We start from the raw sequence: 25681 nt of genomic DNA on the forward strand, positions 1-25681 counted from the left end.
GGATAAAGTTCTGTTGTGATCCATAACATTTTCATTGGCTAATTTTTGGAAGTAGACTGCCAAACCTTTCTTCCTAGTCTGTTTTAGTACAGAAGCTCCACTTTGTCCACCATGGGTGACCCTACTGGTATTTGAAATAATCCTATTTAGAATTTCAAGCAAAAAAAAAAAAAAAAAAATGCTGCCAAGGTGATCATATTTATAAAACTTTGATAACATTGGGAAAATGTATAAGCAAAACAGTGGCCGGTCAAAGCCCTATACTGCAATTTTGGTGTTAGTATATCTGTCATATTATATAAAGTATGAGCGATGTTCATACACACACAATTTACTACGTACTTCAACTTTGTGTTCACCTCACTAATAGTTGCAATTGTATTCTTGTTACTAAAGTATTCTTTTAGAAGTTGATTTTGCATCTCCCTTGTCAACTGTCTGTGTCTTTGGGTGACTCAAATGGTTTGCACTCCGCTATTAACCTAAAGGTTGGGAGTTTGAACCCACCCAATGGTGCTGGAGAGGACAGGCCTGGTGATCTGTTTTAATAAAGATCACAGCCAAGAAAACCCTGTGGAACAATTCTCCTCTGTAACACATGAGTCGCCATGAGTCTGAATTGACTCCACGGCAATGGTTTTGGTCTGCATTATATAAAACTGAACCTTGATTTCTTCTTAATAAGTAAATTCAAAATAATTAATTTATTATTTTAAACCCTAAAGTTCTAAGACTTAACACTTATTTATTATGAGAGGCAGTATACTGTACCCCTTAAACATTAGGGGTTTTGGAACCAGACTACATGGGTTAAATGCCAACTCTAGACTTACTAAGAATATGATTTTAGATAAGTCACTTGAACATTCTGTGTTTCAATTTTATCAACCATTTAATGAGGATAATAACACCTTTCAATTAGATACTAAACCAGTGTCCATATAAGTAACGGTTTTAAAGCAAACAGAGCCCTTTCCCTTTTGAAGAGGAAGGAAAGAATTGGTTTTCCATTGCTGCATGGCCAGGCATTTTCAAAAGCATGTTGCCTTCTTTTCCTTCCTTCACACAGTCAAGGAGGTTCTGCGATCAGGTGCACTTCCTGTGCATTGCTCCTTATGGTGAGGCTAGAAAAGGCATGGGCCTGAAGAGGAGGCACTGAGTGCCCAAATCATCCAGAAATCCAAGATTCTGAGATGTTCTCCCTGGTTGCCTCTGTGTTTAGGCTCTATGAAGATAAAACCCAAACGAAGTGGTGAGAGCCACTTCAGCAACCACTCTACAAATAGAAAAAATAGTCTTAGGGGTCTTGATTCTCTCTTGTTTATTTTTCCACCTGTCAGCCTTAGGCAAAACAGTAGGAAAAATCCAGGAGGAAGGAAAATCCTTACTCTGTCATTCCTAGATGAAATAAATTCCTTTGAGAGCACGTTTTAAGTTTTCATCGAAATTCTTCATTTTGTTGTGACTATATGTTTAGAATTCAGGAGTTTTGTAAAACTATAAAGACAGAATTCTGGAAGACTGAGGTTTTGAAATGCAAAGTGCCTGAAAGGCAAGTTTATAAGAAGCATGAGAAGTGAATGGAGCATGTAACCTTGAATGCAGAATGAGTCCATTGCTCACTTAATACCCTGATGGATAGAATCCACCATAAAATTTGCAGTAGAAGTAATAGGAGGAGAAGGAATAAAGGGAGATAGAAAAAAGGGAAGGAAGCAAGATAACTAACAAATAGAGGTGCAATGGTAGGGATTTTAGGCATCTAGAGCCAGAAAGTCTAAGAACTTAAAACAGCAGAACATCTAAATGGCAGATTGGTACAAGATGGTCTGTCTGAACCCTGAGCAAGAATCTATGGTGACACACTGTGAAGCACTTTCTTATCCAAGGCCCTGGGCCAGGAATGACCAGATAGAAGCAAAGCAACTAGCATGAGAAACTGAAGCAAACCCTGAGGCCAAAATGACCAGCCTGAAAGCTTGGAGTCCACATCTGGAGGTAACGCTAGGAAGCAAAGGGACATATGAAATCTTACTAGCACTTCTTAGAATTGGTGTCAACTAAAATAAGTATCATTACAGTTGAATACTTTTGCCTATAATCCATTTTCCACCATCAAATCCAGATAATGACAAGGCAATAAAAAGAATTGAGGCTGCTCCATGTTTAACCAGTCCAGCCAACCTGTGGCTAAACTCTGGTTAAATTAAGAAATCTCTATAAACTTTATTTTTATATGTATTTGCTGTTTTCCTTTATGTTCATAACAACAGTTCTTTTTGAAAACTACTGACTTTGTCTCTGCTGAATCTTAACAGAAAATAGACTGAGATCCTAGAAAGCCAGGAAATTGGATCAACAAAAGTGTGAAAACCAGATGGACTAGGTTGGAATCAGATGGCTGGCTATTCCAGGCCAGGTTGAAAGCTACATAGCTACAAGGTAGAAAGAAAGATACTATTCATTAGAGAAGGTGGCAAAAATTATTGCTATGGAGAAGTGCAGATAATCCATGATAATCTCCCCATCTCCAGATCCTTAACTTAATCACATCTTCCAAGTCTCTTCTGCCACATAAAATAACATATTTACCAGTTCTAGGGATTAGGGCATGGCCATCTTTATGGAGCCATTATTTAGCTTATCACACTGAGCAAGAGATATTAACCTAAATGGCACTTTCGTGCTTTACAATTCAGCATGTTTTAACACTGCACTACGAGTATTCATTTTTCCTTGACCCATTGTGTCTGTAAACCCAGTTTACATCTGTTACCCCCACAGTCAACACATCCTCAGCTCTATACACCAGGATATGATATTTTTGGAGATTTTCCTATCCAGTAGGTCACAGCTGCTTTACAAATCTACTGACCAGCACTTTTCAAACTGATTGTCAGGAGCCCCAAGAGAAGTGTGGGTATATTTTAGCTATTCAGAGCTACAGACCTCTGAACAACAGGATAATGGTGAAGAGGAGGTGATTGCGGTAGTTTTGGTAAACCATAGCCTATAGTAAACCAAAACCCAGTGCCGTCGAGTTGATTCCAACTCATAGCGACCCCACAGGACAGAGTAGAACTACCCCACAGAGTTTCCAAGGAGCACCTGGTGGATTCAAACTGCCGCCCCTTTGGTTAGCAGCCGTAGCACTTAACCACTATGCCACCAGCGTTTCCAGAGCCTATAGTAGCAAAATGCAAATAATTTTTTCTACCTCCTTGAGTCCTTATTCCTCTGGAATAATGCCATATGAGTCTTTAACCCTGCAGTGACGTTACAAAGATCTTCTACGAGTATTTGTTAATGGTACAATATAGAAAAAAGTGAGTACCTTTAAGAAGGGAGGGAAAAACTACATATGTGGACATTGTTGTTTTGTTTCTTCTCTAGACTTATGAAAGCAATGGTGAAATATTAATAAAGTATATTCAACTTAAAAGTATATATGCTTATAGCTTTCTCAGTGTAAATACCATAAAAAATTGCAAAAATCTTCCAATATTCAAAAATTATTATAAAATTCAACAAAGAGGCTGACATCATTGAAAAATAAATGACGTTTCAATGCACATTTTCATTGTTTCACTTTGTCTTACTCTTTAATGTTAAAGAAGATATCAGCCAGCATTCATGATGAAACTACACTTGTTTATAAATTGCAAACATAGTCTGGTTAAGGATGCAAGCATTTAGAGTAAATTAATAAAACCATTCTGTGAGAGTCAGTGGGTTACATGGAATTTACAGTAAACACTTATGTAATTTATTATGATTTGAAGAAAAAAGAAGTAGGGGAAGTGTTTTGAGAGTGTGTTGGTAATAGGCTGATATATGGGAGTTTCTGAACCTGTTATGTCATTCAGAGGACAGAAACTCTAGATTTGAGGATCATTCCTGCACTATAGCCAAAAAATTAAGTATCTTAAGGAACTCACTCAAGACATTTAAAAAAAGCTCTTTTCCATTGCGTGTGTATGTGCGAGTGTGTGAAACTGAAGCCAACCCATGCATGCACTTTTCTTATTAAAATGAATGGATATTAGAGTCTATTCTCTGTTATCACTTACTAAATATTTATGCTTCTTTTCCTAACCCTATATTTTGAGAAGCTTATTACTATTGAACCTGAAAAACTTACATTTTTTTTGGGTCAGCCCAGAGAGGATGAACATATGTGCTGTGTTTGGTTGAGCACAGGCAGTTCAGGGCAGCAGATTCAGAAGGCACATATGCCAATTTTTCATTCTGTTAATGGCAGATGCCATGGATAAGGGATAAAAAATAAAATGAAAGATGAGATAAAGCAATCTAAATAGCTGCCTTATAATCCTACAAAGAAGCACTTTTTCATTGGTGGAGCTCAACTATCACTAGTCTCTACCTATTGCTAACTAGGCTTTATTGATTTTCGTCTATGGTTGACTTCGTTGTCTGTTAACTAATTAATTAATGTAATGAATATTTATTGAGTGTAAAACTCTTCTAGGTACTGGGAAAACATCTTTGAACAAAACAGACAGGGCTCCTTCCCTTAAGACAGTATCTGTCCATAGAAGGGAAAATGGGTAATCTGAAGGAATTCATGCAGTACAAAACAAAAATCACAATTTTTCTAGGATTACCAAAAAAAAAAAAAACTAAGATAATTTCAGAGTACTTGGATGGTGTAAATGGTTAACGTGCTTGGCTGCTAACCTAAAGGAGCAGGTTTCTAGAGAAGCAGAGCCAACAAGGCACTATAGACAGTAGCACTATGCCATCCCTCTGCATCAACGACCCGAAAAACTAAGTAAAACAGATACAAATGTCAATCCTGGAACCCTAAGCATAAATTAAGGGCTAAAGAACTAGATTAACCACTGAATGGAAGAAGAAGCTGACAGAGAATAGAGAACCAGGAGAGCTATAGAGTGGAAGTCACCCGCTAGCTAACGCAGCATGGCTTCACCATCTTGGAGCACAGACACCTACAAGCCTTGACAGGGAGTATGGGAGGGCAACTTCATGGATATTTCAACAGGAAACAGCGCCCAATAACAAGTGACACACGTTTCCCCACCCCCTACACTTCTGCCCTGTACACTGCCTCTGCCACTTTCCAACAGGACATGGTCGCTTGGCCAGAGAGACCCCAGCTCACTGCTGCCATGGGTCCACCCTGCCTCCACCAGCCAGCTCCATCAGCCCCATAATTTTTATTTTTCTTTCTCTTTCCCTTTCTTTCTTTTCCTTCTCCCTCCCATATAGGCCCTACACCACCTCTGAGAGGCTGTGCCATGCCACCTGGCAAGAGAGACACTAGCTCACCACCACCCCAGTTCTGCCCAACCCCCAATGGCCAGTTCACTCAGTGCCATAAGTTTTTGTTGTTGTTTGTTTGTTTGTCCTCCCTCTTCCCCTTCCTTCCTTTCCATTTTCCTATCCACCTAGCCCAGTACACTGCCCCATCCCCTTCTCGATGGACTGTGTTGCACCCCTTGGCTAGAGAGCCACTGGCATATGGCCTCCATGGGTCTTCCCTGCTCCACCTGCTGGTTTTTCTTTCTCTCTTTTCATTCTCTCTAACACCTAGCTCCTCACATCACATCCTCTTCCCCCCTACCTATCTGCAATGTATACCAAGTGCCATGCCCTGGAGCATCACTTGTGTAGGCCTATAGACCCTTGACCCCACCCTTCACCACTCCCAGCCACACCCTGCTGAATGCCGTTCCCATCAAGCAGCACCAGCACAAACCTCCAGACCCCCGGGCCTTGCTCTATGCCAACCCCTAGCCCTGCCCCACTGAGTGCTGCATCCTGAGCAGCACTGGCACAGACCCCTGGACCACAAGACCAATTCCTAGGCTGTACCCTGGCCCTGCCCTGCTGAGCACTGTGCCCCAAGTGAGACTGGTATGGAACCCTGGACCTCTGGATCCCAACCCGTGCTGTTCCCTGGCCCCGCCCTGCTGAGCACTGTGCCCCTTCTGGGACGATGTGGACCCTGGACCCCACCCCACATGGCCCCAGCCTGGCTCCACCAAACTCTGTGCATCTGAGTGGGACAGGCGTGGACCTCCAGACCCCTGGATCTTGCCCCACTGCGTCACCCCCAGACCTGCTCACCGGCCACAGTTTCTGCTGTAAATGACACATCCCCACCCCTCCCCCTCTGCTGAATCTGTCTGCTGCACCATAGTGAGGTGACCGGCCCTGCCCACCTGGACAAAGTGGTGAGAACTATCATGCCCATGGATGAGCAACCAACAAAATATGTCCAGCCCATCTGCCCAGACATAATTAAATAAGACAAAAAAGCAGGATGAAACAAACAAACCTACAATCAATAACAAAGAAAATAATTCCTGAATGTCTCAGAGGCAGTGGACAACATCAAAACATATTAAAAAAAAAAAAAAAAAGGACAGTTGGCTCCAGTACATGACCAAAAGAAAACATCAGATGACATTCTGGTAGAAGAAAAGGCATTGGAAGTACATGATAGGGAATTCAAAAGTCTAGTATTCAGACATCTCCAAGAGATTAGGAAAAAGATCAAGGAAAACCTAGACAAAAATAAGGAAAACACAGACGAAATCAGGGAGAACACAAACAATGGAAGAATCAGCAAAATAATACAACGAAATGTCAAAATAAATAATTAGAAATAATACAAAAACAGAAATTAGAAATCCAAAAGATAAACAGGATTTCAGAAATAGATAACATAATAGGTTTCATGAACAAATTTGAAACAATGGAAGACAGAATCAGTGAAATTAAAGGCAAGTACTTGGATACCACTTTGTTTAAAGAAAAATCAGAGAAAAGAATGAAGAAAACCTAAGAACTATGAGGAATATAATCAACAGCAAAAATTTGCATGCTATCATAGTTCCGGAACAGGGGAAGAAAATGGCAAACATACAGAGGGCCATTGAAGATTTGCTGACTTAAAACTTCCCCAATATCATGTAAGATGAAAAGCTGACCATACAAGAAGCTCAATGAACCCCATACAGAAAAGACCCCAAAAGAAAGTCACCAAGATGTATCATAATCACACTCACCAAAACTAAAGACAAAGAATCTTGAGAGCAGTTTGTGAAAAACAAAAAGTCACATTAAAGGGGAAACAAGAATAAGCACTGATTATTTGGCAGAAAGCAAGCAGGCAAGTTGTCAACTGGATGACACATACAGAGCCTTGAAAGAAAAAAACTGCCAAACAAGAATAATATATCCTGCAAAACTGTAACTCAAATATGATGGTGAAATTAGGCAATTTCCAGATAAACAGAAATTAAGGGAATAAGTAAAAACAAACTGTTACAAGAATGATTAAAGGGGGTCCTTCAGTTACAGAACCAAAAACATCAGACAATAACCTGATTCTAGGACACAGGACAACATCAGCCAGGTACCAACCTAGGTAATGAGCTCTCAAGGATAAAAAGAAAAAAAAAAAAAAACTAAAAGATTTACAACAGAGAACCAGAGATATCAGTTTGTAAATGATAAAAGTATCAAAACAATAAAAGGTGGAATAAACGGTGTATGTACAGAACTTTCAAATGGAGAGGAAGTAAAGGTGATAGTAAATAATAAAAGACTGGTTCAAACTCGATAGGGATAAACTTCAAGGTAGCCACAAAGAAAGTCAACAAACCTACTCTGCAAAATAAAGAAGAAAAACATAAAGTTTCAACAAACACTGAATCTACAAAAATGAATGAAATGAAAATAAAATCCACAAACAAAAGGAACTCAACACAGGAGAGTAAAAGTAAAAAGGAAATGGCAGAGCCACACACACACACAAAAAGCACTATAAAATGACAGCAATAAACTTACACCAACTAAATAATCACACTGAATGTAAGTGGCTTAAATGCACACATAAAAAGACAAAGAGTGCGAGGATGGATTAAAAAAAAAAAATGACCTGTCAATACACTGTCTACAAGAGACATACCTTAGAAACAAAGACATAAGTATCTTAAAAATCAAAGAATGGGAAAAAACAAATAAAGTAAATCAAGTAAACAGCAACCAAAAAAGAGCAGAAGTGGCAATTCTAATCTCAGATAAAATAGGCTTTAAGACAAAATTCACCATAAAAGACAAGGAAGGATATTATATTGTGATTAATGGGAGAATCCACTGTGAGGACATAAACATAATAAATACCTACACACGCAATGACATGGCTCCTAACTATATAAAACAAACTCTAACAGCACTAAAAAAAGAAATTGACAGTTTCACAATAATAGTAGGAGACTTCAACATACCACTTTGGGAAAAGATAGAACATCTAGAAAAAAACTCAACAAAGATACAGGTCTAAAGGCCACTATCAACCAACTAGACCTCATAGGCATATATAGAACACTCTACCCAACGGCACCAAAGTATGCATTCTTCTCCACTACACATAGAATGTTCTCCAGAATAGACCACATCTTAGGCCACAAAGCAACCCTCAACAAAATACAAAACATTGAGATAATACAAAGCTTCTTTTTGGATCACAACAGTATTAAGTAGAAATTAATACTAGGAAGAGCAAGGAAGGAAAAAAAAAAAAGGAAGCCAAATAACACCTTGCTTAAAAACCAATGGGTAATAGAAGAAATTGAAGATGCAATCAAAAAATTCCTAGACTCAAATGAGAAAGAAAACACATCATACCAAAGCCTTTCAGGTACAACAAAGGCAGTGCTCAGATGTTAATTTATACCGATATATGCACATATCAAAAAAAAAGAAAGGGATAAATCAAAACATTATCTTCATAACTCAAACAAATAGAAAGAGAACAGTAAAAGAGGCCCACAGCCTCCGGAAGGAATTAATAAAGATCAGAGCAGAAATAAATGAAATAGGGAACAGAAAAACAGTGCAAAGAATCAACAAAACCAAAAATTGGTTCTTTGAGAGGAAAACAATGCAAAGAATCAACAAAACCAAAAGTTGGTTCTTTGAAAGGATCAACAAAATCAACAAATCATTGGCCAAATAGACAAAAGAAAAACAGGAGAGGAAGCAAATAACCGAAATAAGAAATGAAATGGGGGACATTACAGCAGACCCAACTGAAACAAAAGGGATCATAACAGAGTACTATGAAAAACTGTACTCCAACAAATTTGAAAACCTTGAGGAAATGGACACATTTCTAGAAACACATTACCTACCCAACACACACTGAGGTAGAAAATCTGAACAGACTCATAGCAAGAGAAGAGACTGAAAAAGTAATAATAATAATAATAAAAAAATTCCCAACAAAAAAGTCCTGGCCCAGATAGCTTCATTTGAGAATTCCACCAAACAGTCAGAAAAGAGCTCACACCAGTACTACTCAAACTCTTAAGAACATAGAAAAGGAAAGAATACTTCCAAATTCATTCTATGAAGCCAGCATAACACTAATACCAAAACCAGGTAAAGACAATATAAAAAAGAAAATTACAGACTAATTACTCTCACGAACATAGATGAAAAATTCTCAATAAAATTCTATCCAATAAAATTCAGCATCACATCAAAAAAAAAAAAAAAAAAATACACCCCAACCAAGTGGGATTCATACCAGGTATGCGAGGATGATTCAACATTAGAAAATCAATCAACGTAACCCACCACATAAATAAAAGAATCAAAAAATCATCTAAATAGACACAGAAAAGGCATTTAATAAAATCCAACACTCATTCCTGATAAAAACTCTCACTATAATAGCAATAGAAGGGAAATTCCTCAATATAATAAAGCGCATCTATACAAAACCAACAGCCAACATCATTCTCAACAGAGACAAGCTGAAAACATTTCTCCTGAGAAGGGGAACAAGACAGGGATGCCCTTTATTCACCAATGCTATTTAACATAGTGCTGGAAGTACCAGATAGAGTAATAAGACAAGAAAAACAAATAAAGGGCATCCAAATTAGTAAGGAAGAAGTAAAACTATCCATATTTGCAGATATGATTCTATACATATGGAACCCAAAAGGTATCACAAGAAAACTACTGAAACTAATAGATTCAGCAGAATGGCAGGATGCAAGATAAATATAGAAAAATCAGTCAAATTCCTATACACCAACAGAGAGGACTATGAAAAGGAAATCAGGAAAACAATATAATTTATAATGGCACCTAAAAAAAAAAAGAATAGGAATAAATCTAATCAGGGATGTAAAAGACCTATACAAAGGAAACTACAATATCCACTGCAAGAAACCAAAAGAGACATATAAATGGAAAAACATACCATGCTCATAGATACGTAGATTCAACATTGTGAAAAATGTCAATATTATTCAAAGCAATCTACAAACACAATGCAATCCCGATCCAAATACCAACAGCATTCTTCAACGAGATGGAAAAACTAATCATTAACTTCATATGGAAAGGAAAGAGTTCCCGGATAAGTAAAGCACTGTGGAAAAAGAACAAAGCAGGAGGCCTCATACAATCTGACCTCAGAACAGACTATAAATCTCTGGTCGTTAAAACAGCCTGGTACCTGCACAAGGACAGATACATTGACCAATGGAACAGAATTGAGAACTCAGATGTAAATCCATCCACCTTCGGTCACCTGATCTTTGACAAAGGCCCGAAGTCCATAAGTGAGGGAAAAGACTGTCTTTTTAACAAATGGTACTGGCAAAACTGGATGTCCATCTGTAAAAAAATTAAACAGGACCCATACCTCACACTGTATACAAAAACTAATTCCAAATGGATCAAAGACCTATATATAAAACTGAAAACTATAAAGATCATGGAAGAAAAAATAGGGTCAATGCTGGGGCCCTAATATAAAACATAAAGAGGATACAAACCATAACTAACAATACACAAACAGCAAATAAGCTAGATAACTGGGGATTTTTTAAAAATTAAACACTTATGCTCATCAAAAACTTCACCAGAAGAGTAAAAAGAGAGAACCAACAGGCTGGGAAAAAAATTTGGCTATGACATATTCAACAAAGGTCTAGTTTCTAAAATCTATGGGAAGATCCAACACCTCATCAACAAAAAGACAAATAATCCAATTAAAAAATGGACAAAGGATATGGTCAGACACTTCACCAAAAAAAGACATTCAGGTGGCTATCAGACATATGAGGAAATGCTTCTGATTGCTAGGCAGAGAAATGCAAATCAAAACCACAAAGAGATACCATTTCACCCCAACATTACTGACTGAATCAAAAAAAAAGAAAATAACAAATGCTGGAGAGGCTTCGGGAAGATTGGAACTCTTACGCGCTGCTGGTGGGAATTTAAAATGGTACAACCAGTTTGGAAAATGACATGATGCTTTCTTAAAAAGCTTAAAATAGAAATACCATGTGATCCAACAATCCCACTCTTAGGAATACAACCTAGAGAAATAAGAGCCACCACACAAATAGACATATGCACACCCATGCTAATTGCAGCATTATTCACAAAAACAAAAAGATGGAAACAACCTAAGTGTCCATCAACAGATGAATGGGTAAAGAAACCATGGTGCATACCACAAAGGAATACCACACAACGATAAAGAACAATGAATCTGCAAAACATCTCATAACTTGGATGAATTTGGAGGGCATTATGCTCAGTGAAATAAGTCCAAAATGATAAATACTGTATGAAACCACTATTACAAAAACTCATGAAAAGAAACAATCTTTGATGGTTACAAGGGAGGGAAAGGGTGGGGAGGAAAAAACACTAAGTAGATATTTTTTTAGACAACAGATAAGCGGTAACTTTCATCAAGGGTAAGAGTTCACAATACTGAGGAAGTCAGTGCAATTTGATCAAGGCAAAGTCACAGAAGCTTCATAGACACATTCAAACTCCCTGAGGGAGTTTCTGGGCTGAGGGCTGGGAACCCTGGACATCTACCTCAATTAGCATAACAGAGTTTATAAAGAAAATGTTCTACATCCGACTTTGGTGAGTAATTCTGGGGTCTTAAAAGCTTGTGAGTACTTAGAATTGTGTGTGGCACAGAGTAAACAAAATGTAAAAGTTAGCTCTTATTACAGCATATACCATATTAATGGCATTTTGTGTGATTTTGTTTGCTCTTCCCTTAGCTTAGTTGTATTCTCAGAGTATGGAGTGGATCCAATATCCCACATTCCTCTATTTGTCCTCAGCACCTACAACAGTATCTAGTACAAAGCAGAATGCATGAATTTTCTTCTAAGAATTTGCAACGGGTTTTATTTATTTATTTAATAGCTATGCACAAAAAATACTTTTTGAGGAAAATAGTCACTGCAAGACTATTTTGTTCTACATCCATCCTGGAACATAGAACAGTGGATTAAAAAGAAAAAAAAAAAAAGCATCTACTATCTTGACTTCAATTTTATTCATGTAAATTGTATTCATTACCATAACATAGCAATGGGAGCGTTCATTGCTGTCGCATTAACTCACTGGTTGTCAATGTGTGTTTCCCAGACCAGTAGCACCAGTGTCATCTTGGAATTTGTGAGAAATGCAAATTCTTGGGCCACATCCCAGACCTACTGTATCAGAAGTTCTGGGGATAGGCTCAGCAATCTGAGTTTTAACAAGTCTTCTATTTGATTCTGCTGCATAATAGAGTTTGAGACTACAGTATCAAGTAAATGACATACTAAGGCTTGGTTCTAGTAGATAAACAAGAGTGGATAGCCAAGCAAAATAAGGTTAACCTCACAGACATCTAAATAATACTACAAAGTCTCCAAAATATGCCTAGGGTAGACTTTCTCTTCATTCTACTTCTAGTTTCCCAGCAGGGCATCCTTTTCTTTCCTCGTGTTTTACACATTTAAAAATATTACCTCATTCCTGTCTTGGAAGAAGTACAGCTGAAATGTTCCTTGGAAGCAAGGATGGTGAGACTTCATCTCACATTCTTTGGACATGTTATCAGGATGGACAAGTCCCTGAAGAAGGACATTAATGCTTGGTAAAGTAGAGGGTCAGCGAAAAAGAGGAAAGACCCCCAACGAGATAGATTGACACAGCGGCTATGACAATAGGCTCTGGCATAGCAAGGATTGTGAAAATGGCACAGGACCAGGCAGTGTTTCATTCTGTTGTACACAGGGTCGCTAAGAGTCGCAAGTGACCTACCAGCACCTAACAATAACAACAAACATGCCTATTTAATGGAAAATGCTATAATAGAAGTGAAAATGGCATGCTAAAATATATTTATCTTAACTTAATTCTTAGATCAATATACAAGCTAAACAGCACTTTGATAAATAAAGTATTATTAGAAACATTATTTGAACCAAGCACTGTACTTTATATTCTTGTAGAAGCAATCTTTCAAAATCTGTATATAATGATCACCACCACAACCAATTGCTGTCGAATTGATTTTGACTCACGGCAATCTCATGTGTGTCAGACTAGAACTGTGCTCTCTAGGGTTTTCAATGGCTGATTTTTTAGAAGTAGATGGCCAGGTCTTCCTTCTGAAAGCAGCACTGGGTGGACTCAGACCCCTGCCATTTCAGTCACCAGTAAGTGTATTAACCGTTTGCAGCACCGAGGGATTCCAGAGTAATCACAGAGTATATCATCTCTTATAGTCAGCTTGATGCCATGTACAGGGGTCATTCCTATTTTCCAGATACTCATTATTGTCACGAATTCCTTCTGTAAGGATGCAACTCTAACCTTTCTAGCTAGTAGCAACTGACTTCCCTCGCAAGCCTCCAGGATGAACCAAGTAGGAACTGATTCTCAGCTGGATAGAAATGTTATGAAAACAGCTGTAGTCAATGCAGGAAACTGCTTCAGCTTTCAAACTTCACTCTTTCTCTACCATGTGCTATTAACATTGCTATTTCTACACTCTTTGGATTCTTAGCCTAATCTGTCACACTTTTTTGATCCATCTGTTGTTGTATCCCTTGTATCTTACACTACCCTTTTCATCATTTGTCCTGAAGGCTTCTATTTATGCTTTATCCTAATATCTGTGTATCTCAGCTCAGTCTGATTTATCCAATACTGACTTTGGACGTGAGTAAAATGGGGGAAGGGTATAGATCAAATGAAACTGTGGTTCACAATGTTGGAAAATGGGCCCTAGGGGCAGTTAGTTGAAACTTTACATAGTCCTCTTCCCTATTTCCTCCAGTTAGTGCTTTCTTTCACTCTAACATCTTGCATTCTCTGAAGATTTCCGCATTCCCATGTACTTTTGCATATTTTGCAGACTTTTTGAGAGGTTTGGGTATACTAGACAGATCTATAATTCTTTATCTTCCCAGAATTTGCTCTTTATACTGGATACTATATATTGACAGTGAGTTTCACAAGAAACCAACAGATCTGCATGATATTACTGGTGCAAAGATATGGGGAGTTCCTGAATCAACTGGGGGACATTTTTAGCACTAATGAACAGTATAAAATCACAAGTTACTTGGTGACTCTTTTTCCACCCCTCATCTCTGCAGTAGGATTTGACATGGTTATCATTGCCTTCTTCCTGGAAACATTTTCTTCACTTGGCTTCCAACCTTCTCTTCCAGTTTGGAAGCCAAGTGAAAAAAATGTTTCTGGGACAAAGGAAACTTCAGTGACTGTTCCCTCTCAAGTCTCTTTTTTATGGAAACTTTTTTTCCAGACTTCTTTAAATACTGCATTGGCTAGGACTCACACTTTTGCTCTGATCTACACTCAAAAGAAGAATCTCATCCAGGCCCTGGCTGTGATTACCACTTATGACCTCCTTCCTGGGCTTTTGACTCATATATTTAATATCATCATTAAGTTACACTTAAATTAACACAGCCAAGCTAGAACAGTTGCCACACTGACTAAACCATTTTTCTCAGTCATAGTCCCATAGTCCCTTCATTTCAATAAATAATATCAACGCATATTTAGTTACTCAGACCAGAGTCTTTGTTGTGTCCTTTGTTTCCTTCACATATAATCTATCGGCAAGTCCTACCATCTGTACTTTCAAATATTTACCAAGTCAGAGCAAGTCTTATCTCCCACATTGCTGCCACTCAGGTTCAAGCCACCATCATGTCTCCCTTGTGATGACTAGAATGGCCTCCTATCTAGTGTCCCTGTTTCCATTCTTACTACCTGCAATCTATTCTCTGCATAGCAAGAGTAATCTTTTTTTTAAAAAAACGGAACTTAAATGATGACAATCCATGTTTAAAATCCTTGAATAGCTCTCATCACAGTTAAACCCAAATTCTTGACCATGACGTACAATGTTGTTATTCAAAAGGTGTTCCCCAGAGCAGCAGCATCACAAGAAGCTTGTCAGAATTGTATGTCTGCTCTAAACCTCTGATGTCACGTCCATTTTGACTCATAGTGACCCTATAGGACAGAGTAGAACTACCCCATAGGGTTTCCAAGGCTGTCAGCTTTATGGAAGCAGACTGCTACATCTCTGTCCCGCAGAGCAGTGGCTGGTGGGTTCAAGTTGAAAAATTAGCAGCCAAGAACTTTAACCACTGTACCACCAGGCCTCCTCTATGCCCACTTTAGATCTCCTCAATCAGAATCTACATTTTAACAAAACACTGTGTGTGTGCATCTCCTTAAAGCTTGAGAAACACTTGTCTGCAACAGTCTAATTACCCTGTTTCCTGTCCACTTCTGACTAGTCACCTCCCTCTTCCTCCCTGGTTTACTATGTTCCAGACACACAGGCTTCAGACACGCCAAACTTGTTTTTATCTCAAGACTCTGGACTATCTGCAGTCTTTACCTGGGCAACTCTCCTCTCCCTCCCCTCACCCCATCATGTCTGGGCTAATTTATTTATACAATGCAGGTTTTTTTAGGTTATTACTATCATATCAGTTCTTCAGGTGACCTTTCCTGGTAGTTGTATTAAAAATAGCATACATTTCCCCAACCCCACATACACACACTCTATCCTCTAATTTTTAATTTTTTTCTCAAGTCCCATATTATTATTTGAAATAACACTATTTATTTATTTTTGTTGTTTGTTTAATTGTTTCTTCTGTCACCCTTATTAAAAGAAAATAAACGCTCCATGAAGCCAGAATTTTCTATACTGATCACCTTTCTGGAACATATGGAAGAGTGCTTAGCACTTAAAGTTATGTGAATGAATAAGATTGCTTAATAGTAATAGTATCTTTTAAATCAAATTCTATTAGCAAATACTACATTTGCAGGCTGACTTTCTTCAGCTATACTTCCAGTTACCCTAATTATTACAGGTTATATATTGTTATGGGAATGGGAATGGGCTGAATGAGAAGGAATCATAAATGATGTTGAAAGGCGAAGAAAGCTTTCTTCTCATTGCCTTCGAGTTGATTCTGACTCATAGCAACCCTATAGGACAGAGTAGAACTGCTCCCTAGGGTTTCCAAGGAGCAGCTGGTGGATTCAAACTGCCAACCTTTTGGTTAGCAGCCGAGCTCTTAACCACTGTGCCACCAGGACTCCAGAGAGAGGCTTACCATTTGTAAACGCTTGTTCCTTAAAGATGGACTCAGGATAGCACATTGTCTAGTCTCCACAGTGTCCTGAGGCCAGGGAAGTGTCTTTGATCCTGCAAAACAAACTGTTCTGTCTTCCTTATGCTCCCTGTGGGCTCAAGGTCTGAGGTGATTCCTTTTCTGGGGAATGACTCAAGCGTAGGGAAGGCCAAATTCCAGCTCTGGTATCAACCTTGGTGTTTCTACTTTCTTTTGTCTATTTTGTACTTACATTCCCTAATCACAGGTTAGGTGGTTATAAACACAACGTTTCAAACTTCACATCTGGAGAAACACAGACTCTTTGAAGAAATACTGTAAAAGTAAATAACAATTGTATAGTACTGAAGAAATATCTCCTTTTTTGTTACCAATGTGAAAAACTTTTGAAGCATTCATAGTAGCTGTTTAATTTTTTGATTATGTGATTTCAATTAAACCATCAGTTCTTAAAATTAAGTTAAGAATATGCTAAAAATATCTCTTGTAGGAGATGTGAAATCTTTACATGTAAGCTGTGTTAGCAAAAATATGAAGTGGAAAAAAAAAACTATAATTTTACGGTTAATTTACAGGCCAAATCTCCAATTTATTCAATCACTACAAGTTTTGATGATGTGTTATGTGTAAATCTGGCCCGAACTTAGTGTATTTACTTTATAGTGATATTTTTGTTGCTAACTCGAAGTGAGCTTACATGACTACATTTTCCTGTACCATCTATTACTTTTCATTCCAGAATGGGGAATAATCTTGCCTACTTTTTCTTTCACATTGAGTTCTTCATTGCTACCTATTTTCTTGTTAGATGGTTTCAAACTCCAGGTGAAAAGGCCCATTTCACTTCACACTTTAGAAAACTCATATTTTTTAAAACATTAAAAAAATTTTTTTTTTGTAAAATTTCCCCGGTTTTGATTGTATTTGTTCTTAGTTTTCTTTTCAGGAAATAAGATTAGTAGTTTCTCAATTGCTAAAAGTTCTTTTTTTTTTTTGTAGAACTGTGATACATTATAGAATATATGGCTCCATTCTTACAGGTACCTAGGAAGGGAGCAGCCATGAATAATTACTAAAATACAATTTTGAAATAAGATATTTTATGTTAATAAAACCATAAGTTAAGAATAAATCTAACAAAGGTTTTAAAGAACTCTATAAAAATACTACATTTTTTGAAAGACATAAAAAAGACCTAAATAAATAATGATGCCATTGTCATAAAGAGTAAGAATAGTACAAATGGCAGTTCTTAGTAAATTAATATATAATTTTATTAGGGTTTTTCATGGAATTTGATAAACTAAGCCTAAATCCCATAGGACAAATAAAAGAACAAGAAGAGCAAAAATAATTTAAAGAATGAGGTGGGGACTAGCTCCGATAAATATCACAGCTTGTTTTGAACTTTGTCTGCCGACATTAGACACTACGTAGTTGGCACAGTGGTTAAGAGGTCAGCTGCTAACCAAAAGGTCAGCAGTTCAAATCTACCAGCAGCTCCTTGGAAAACCTATGGGGTAGTTCTACTCCTTCCTATTGGGTCACTACGAGTTGGAATCAACTCGACAGCAACAGGTTTGGTTTTTTGGTAAGTTAAAAGACAAGCCACAAATTGAGTAAATATTTGCAATGAATAAAACTGACAAATGTTTACTACACAAAAATAAATGTACTAAGAAACAATTCGTGAAAGTAAATATGAAAAATAACAACCAACAGAAAAACTTAAAACTATTAGATGGGAATTCACTGAAGAAAAATAAAATTGCAAATTAACAAGAAAACCTGCTTAACTATATTCCTAATTATGAAAATATTAATTAAAGAGTGAGATATCATTTCACATCTGTCAGATTAGCCAAAATAAGTAGCCTTATGTTTTTTTTTCTTAGCCTTATATATTATATGTATTTGCCTAATACCAAGCACTGAGCCTCAAAATTCTTAACATAAAAAAGACGTGGAACAATGGCACAATACTGCTGGTGGTACAAACATTTTCAACAGACATTTGTAAATATCTAGTACTTACTTAATCAAGAAATTCTGTTGCTTGTTTTATGTCTGGAAAAATTCTCACACATATGCATAGGAGGTCCTATGCAAGAATGATCATTTTAGCATTATTTGCAACAATAAAAGAAAAAGGAAACAATATTAACATGTACTGATAAGAGAACATACATGTATTGTGGTGTAGTAAAACAATACGATGCTATAGAATATTTAATACGAATGACCTATCTCTACATACAAACATATGAAAATATTAATTTGAGGCAAAAATGGTATATTGAAGGAACAAAACATATGAAACACTTTACATAAATTTTACAAAATTGCACAACAGTATATATGGAGTATGGAAACAAACTTGCATAGTAAAATGATAAAGAAATGCCTAAGAATCATCTTCAGGAATGTCATTAAAGTAATGGTCATTTTTCAAATGTATGGAACCCCAGAAGGACACAGAAAAATTCAACTGGATCTGTAATATTTTATTTCTTAAAAAAAAAAAAAATCTGAAGCAAATGGGGCAGAATGTTAAGACTTGGCAATGCTAAGTGGTAGTTACAAGGGTGTTTGCTGTATTAGTCTCTATTTTTCTGCATACTTAAATTATTTCATGATATAAAAAGAGACAACTCAATGGACAGTTCTTCTCTACTCGTAGAACAAATGAGCTATTTTTCGTGAAAATAAAGATATAAGTCGGAGACAAATCTTGCAGCTACAGTGACTACTAAATATGTATTGAATATCCAGATACACGCTTCACATTTCACAGGCATATTAGGAGATAATATTCTGAGTTAATACTCTCCCACGTCGCTGGGGATCCTACGCTGTCCTCTTTCAGATTAAGATGTTACTACTTATTCTAAGTAGGATGCATACTTTGACATGCTTTTCTAGAAACTGGGCATGGACTGCTTCCAGAATACAGCTACACAATCTGCTGCAGAGCAACCTAGGTTCCTTTTTCCTAAACTAATTGTCACTTTTGGTGATTGAAACAGCAACAGTAGCCTCTTTAAAAACAAGATGAACTACTTATTTCTTCCTACCCGTGACAGGAGATTCTCTGCACTCGCCAGGTTTGGGGAGGCTCTGGACAGAGGTTAGGGAAATTGATGGACCCACCATGGGAAGATTTACAGACTGCAGAAGGAGGCTGGAAACAGAATAAGAGAGGCTACAGAAGGCGCTAAACAATGTGTGCTGTTCTGCCTCACCATCACACTGAGCTGTTAGCAGTCAAACTGTTTTGATGATGACCCACACGATGTGTTCTTATATATAAATCTACAATAAAAAGAAATGTTGCTCAAAAAAATGACATGTACCTTACATTGATTGATGCATTCTGGTATTTTCCATTCTAATATCTCACGTATCATTTTTAAAAATGCCTGTCACGATCTCCTCTATTGATTTCACAGTGCCTGATAATGAGCACTAAAAAGTTGTTCAAGAATTATTTCCATGGCTGTTGCATTCAAAATCCTATATTACATTCCTGTATCAAATTAATTTAGAAATCTCAGATTATTCTACTCCCAGGAAGAACTTTTTTTCAATAAAATATTCTTATCAATGGAAAATATCATTTACAAACTAAAAATGAAGCATTACAAGGTACCTATGTAAGAGAACGTTGAAGCAGATTGTGATATTTTGTCTATTTCCTATCTTATCTCCAAACATCCTCAGATTTGCCTGGTTAGAAACAACAACAAAAAATAACAAGCCAAGTGAGGAAACTCACTGGATAGATAAGAAGAAAAACGATCAAGACTACTTATTTTAAGTGAAGTGGCAGTGAACCAAACCGAGAAATTTACCAAAAATGTAGCTTTTTTCAAAAAGATAGGCAATAATAAGATAAAGTTTTGATTGAAATAGCATTTCCTCCATACTTTAAAGGACTGTAGATACCTGTAGGTAATACCACGGCTTTTCCTTAGGTTAGGTCCCTTTTCATAGGGTGTAAATTTCTGTCAATGCCTTATGGCTACCTTCAGCCCCACCATGTCCTAACCTCCAATTTATTTCAGCTAAAATACAGAGAAACAAAGTAACTTAATAAATAAAACACGTTCACCAAATAATTGGACAACTGTCCTCCAGGACAGACGTCAGGAATTACACACCTGATTCATCATTTACTGAATTTACCTATCAGAATAACTCTACTGTTTCCTACAGAAGTTTCTTAACAAGCTACCGTTTCTTCCTCAAACTCTCTCCCTCAATTAATCTCACTTTGTATATAAAGCCATCTCAAACATTATCATCAACTTAATTTGAACATTATTAAAATGCAGGTGCAAGTTCTTAAAGAACAGATGTTCTAAAGTTGGCATTTGATACAAGGCTGTACGGTCAAGGAGGTAAACAAGGCATGAGCTCAGTCACGTTAACACGTATCCTACTCTTTTACATTACTTTTTATATTGTTTTATGTATTTTTGTATTTCAAGTAGAGATTAGAGTCTAATTTCATGAGGGTGTGGTGCTATAAGTTTATTAATGCCTGTTATCCAGCAATACCCAGAAATAAGACATCTGAATGAAATATCTGGATTATACTGAACTTTCAATTTTTAGTTTATTTTTAAAAAATCTAGCAGTGTTTTATAAAATTTTTTGTCAAATACAAGCTAATTAAATTCCAGTAATTGTTCAAATCTCCCATATGCTACTAACTTTCTGACCTTTATCAAGAGAGTAACAATTTCTAGATGTCAAAGAGCACTATTATGGTGAATTATTGTGTTAGTCTGTAATGTATTGAAGTGATTAGGGGCTGTTAAACTGGGCTGATAAACTTGGCTGCATGTTGGGTTCACCTGGAAAACTTTAAAAAGTGCTATACCTGGAACACACTCCCCAGATTCTGAGTTAACTGGTATGGGGTATGGCTTAAACATTAAATAAAAAAAAAAAAAAAAATGAACTCTGTCATCAAGTCAATTCCCATGCTTAGAGACACTATAGGACAGAGTAGAACTGCCCTATAGGGTTTCCAAGGAGTAGCCAGTGGATTCGAACTGCCGACCTTTTGCTTAGCAGCTGAGCTCTTAACCAGTGCTGTAAAAGCCCCATAATCCAGCTGATTATAATACACAGCAGAATTCAGGACCCACTGCTCTAAACCCTTGATTCTGAATGAGAGGTCTGAGGGCCAGCAGCATCAGCCTCACCTGGAAGCAAGTTAGAACTACAGCATCTTAACGTAGCCAGACATACTGAATCAGATGCATGTTTTCAGAAGTTCTCATTTAATCCCTTTAAAATTCATTATCTATGAAAATAAGGGATCAAAACTAATCCATCCTTTCAAATTCAAAATTTCTCATTCCACAACCTAAACAATACACTGAGAAGCACTTTTTTGAATTTATCTGGAATTCTTTACCTATAAAAATGAGAGACTAAAGCCATTCTATCTTCTCCAACTCTACAATTCTGATTTCACAAATTTAGGCAAATACAATCTGAGGGAATTTGTAAAATCCAATGTCATAATTCCATCTGCACATCTTTATATGCACTTTTTCTTGCATAAAATTCCTTTTTCTTTTCTCCCTCCTGAACTACGTAAAAATCTCACCTCCTTTACGAGGCACGGACTAAAAAATAATGTATCGTTTCCTTAAAGTTCTATTGTCAATATAATAAATTCCACAATTCAGCATGTTTCATACATATACATATACACACAATTTTGTTTTTCCAATTATAATCAACTTCAGTGTGTGTAGCATCATTCCTTTTATATGCTAATCTAATGTCTAGCTTCTAAAATGAATTACATATTGTTGCAATGTATATGGAACATGGAGGAACCTTAAATTCATATTGCTAAGTAAAAAAAGCCAATCTGAAAAAAACTACAGACTATGATTCTAACTACACGACATTCTAGAAAAGGCAAAACTATGGAAAAAGTAAAAATATCAGTGATTGCCAAGGACTCAGGGGAAGGGAAGGAGGGATGAATAGGTGAAGCACCGGGGATATTTAGGGCAGTGAAAGTCTTCTGTATGCTACTATAATGGTGGGCACATGACATTATGCTTTTGTCAAAACCCATAGAAATGTACAAGACAAAGTGAAATCCAATGTAAACTATTGGTTTTAGTTAATAATAATGTCTCATTTTGGTTCATCAATTGTAACAAATGTACCCTATGCATGAAAAACGTTAATAACAGGCGAAACTGTGTGTGGTGGGACAAGAGGGTATATGAGAACTCTATACTTTCTGTGCAATATTTCTATAAACCTGAACTATCTCTAGTTTGGCGATATTGTTGGGAGGGATCAGTCCCTTGGGAAGGACATCATGCTTGGTGAAGGGTCTGTGAAAAAGAGGAAGACCCTCAATGAGATGGATTGACACAGTGGCTGCAACAATGGGCTTATGCATAACAACTATGGTGAGGATGGCACAGGACCGGGCAGTGTTTCCCTGTGTACAACACAGGGTTGCTGAGTCAGAACTGACTCAACGGTACCTAACAACAAAACATATCTAAAAGATAAAGTGTAATAATAATAAAATAAAGACACCCAAACCACCAAAAAATGTATATGGGAAACAAAAATGATATTTCACTAATCTCACAAGCTTAATTACTCAAAACTAGCATATCACTGATCTTTGCCCCTAATGTAACCGTGTGGTTATGAAGCTTCTCTCACATCTAGGTGAATCACAATCAGCTGTGCCCTGGGACCTCTGATTCTGTCCAGTTCATTGATTTACCATAAACATACAAGCTATTAGATATATAATTTTTTAAAAACAAACATAGGGTCACACACTATATAAACACTGCTCAGTTGCCTACTATGTATATATAGCAACATCACTACAGCCAGTAAATATAATGTTATAAAAAAATTTACTTCTGATGGTTGCCTTTATAGATGTATCCAAAATGTATTTGATCAATTTACTATCTTTGGAAGATCAAGTTATTTCAATTTCTGGTAGTTATAAACAATGCTGTGATGAACAATCTCTACTATAAATCTAAGTGTACTTGTGCAAACTTGTCCTTAGCACAAAAATCAGGGTGAGTTTGCTGATTTCGAAAGTTATGTACCTTTTAAAGCCTGTGATAAAATGTTACCAAGTGAACCTTGAGAAGGTTGCAGCAGTACACAGTCTCACCAGGTACAGGAGCTGTCTAAAACGTGTAATCAGCAGTGCAGCTAGGTACATTCCTGGCTAGAATGTTTACTAAAAAGTTACATATAGTTATGATATAAAGAATAACTGATGCATTTGGAAAATACTCACATTCTTTTTGAGGGTAGATTTCAGTCTGAAGAGATTTGAACTCATAATGTGGGATTTCATGTTTGAAGATGGTTGTAAGAACATCATCAATTTCTTCCAAGTCATTCTATTTTCACATGAAAAGGAACATTTGCATTAGTTCAATTACTGACATAGAATCTCATCTTCATGCAATGTAATAAAAATTTATTAACTGGAATAAATACAGTGCACTCTTTAGTAATACACCTTCTGAAAGAACAATACAAAATATTAGGGTCTTGTTTAAAAACTAATTATTAAAATAATAGAAAAATAGATGCAAGAAACAAAAACCTTTGCTTTTGAAAGAGAATCTTAAATTTTATTTAAACATCTACTGATTTCCAAAAAGAATTATAACAAATCAGTGATAAAACTAAATTTGTTCAAATACTAAATCCTAGTAAAATATACACTGCAATTTAGTAAATGAAATGACAAAATGATGAGCTGCATTTTTCCAATTAAGTGTCAGAAATGGGGTGGTCTTAAACAGATTATTTTATTTCTGCATGAAACTGAGGAGAATATTCGTCTTGGCCTATTTTTTTCCTCCCTGCAGATGTAAAGTAACTCTGTATGTCTAGTCTGTTGTCCTAATCGTGGGATTTTGAGAGGAATCACAAAAAATTCAAGTATTCTACTATTAGAATGTCATCTTTTACAAAGAACAACATTTTTTTAAAAATTGTGTTATGTCAAGTTGTGACTATGGTCATATCAACTTGAGACACAGACGGCTGCAGTTTAGGAGGTGGGCCAACCAACAATCCTGGCATGTGTGAGGGGAGATTGTGCAAGGAAAGGTGGCCACTTGGCCTTGGCCTTGTACTCATAAAGTTCCTAATCAGGGCTTTTGCAATGGCTTCCAAATCAAAGCTACATTTAGTATAATGACAGAAATTAACTGTATTAAAAAGAAAGGTGTGCTTGCATCTCTATTTCTTAATTTTTTCAGCAATATGGGTATCTCAACTAAAAAAGTGTTTCAGGCCTCTCTGGATTTTCTGAAATTCCTGCTGGGAAGTGAAAAGAAGAGGTATGTTGTGGCTTGAATTATGTCCCCCCCCCAAAATATGTTCAAGTCCTAACTCCTGGTGCCTGTGACTATGGCCTTCTTACGCAGAAATAGAATCTTTGCAAATGTAATCAAGTTAAGATGAGGTCAGACTGGATTAGGGAAGGATCTAAGTCAATATGACTGGTGTCGTTATAAGAAAAGAAGAGACACAGAAACACACAGGGAAGTATCTTGTAAAGATGGATGCAGAGATTGAAATGACCAATCTACAGGACAAGGAATGCCAAGGATTGCTGCAACCACTAGAAGCTATAAGAGAGGCATGGAACATATTCTCCCTCAGGACCTCCAGAAGGAACAAGACTTAACAACACCTGGACTTTGGATTTCTAGCATTGAAAGCTGTGAGAGAATAAATTCATGTTGTTTTAAGTCACTCGGTTTGTGGTGCTATTTCAGGGCAGCCCTAGAAGACTAATATACGGTGGAAGTCAGGAAAGTTGTGTGTCAGGGTTGTATCCTTTCACCATACTTATTCAATATGCATGCCGAGCAAATAATCCAAGAAGCTGGACTACATGAAGAAAAATGTGGCATCAGGATTGCTGGAAGACGAATTAACAACCTGCATTATGCAGATGACACATCCTTGCTTGCTGAAAGTGAAGAGCACTTGAAACACAAATGAATATCAAAGACTACAGCCTTCAGTATGGATTACACCTCAACATAAAGAAAACAAAAATCCTCACAACTGGACCAATAAACATCATCATGATAAAGAGAGAAGAGATTGAACTTGTC

The 25681-nt window shown here is 36.9% G+C and overlaps 1 protein-coding gene across 3 annotated transcripts in view; it reads right to left on the reverse strand.

Moving 5' to 3' along the window:
• The window catches only part of BANK1 (B cell scaffold protein with ankyrin repeats 1), a 376364-nt gene that overhangs the window by 216149 nt on the left and 134534 nt on the right, over positions 1-25681 (reverse strand). For all 3 annotated transcript variants that reach the window (XM_049885624.1, XM_049885623.1, XM_049885625.1), the window contains one exon: positions 23836-23941. In XM_049885624.1, coding sequence (XP_049741581.1) covers positions 23836-23941 — 106 coding nt within the window. The remainder of the gene's footprint in view (positions 1-23835; positions 23942-25681) is intronic.

The sequence above is a fragment of the Elephas maximus genome, chromosome 5 (assembly GCF_024166365.1).
Source record: "Elephas maximus indicus isolate mEleMax1 chromosome 5, mEleMax1 primary haplotype, whole genome shotgun sequence".
Classification (NCBI taxonomy): Eukaryota; Metazoa; Chordata; class Mammalia; order Proboscidea; family Elephantidae; genus Elephas; species Elephas maximus.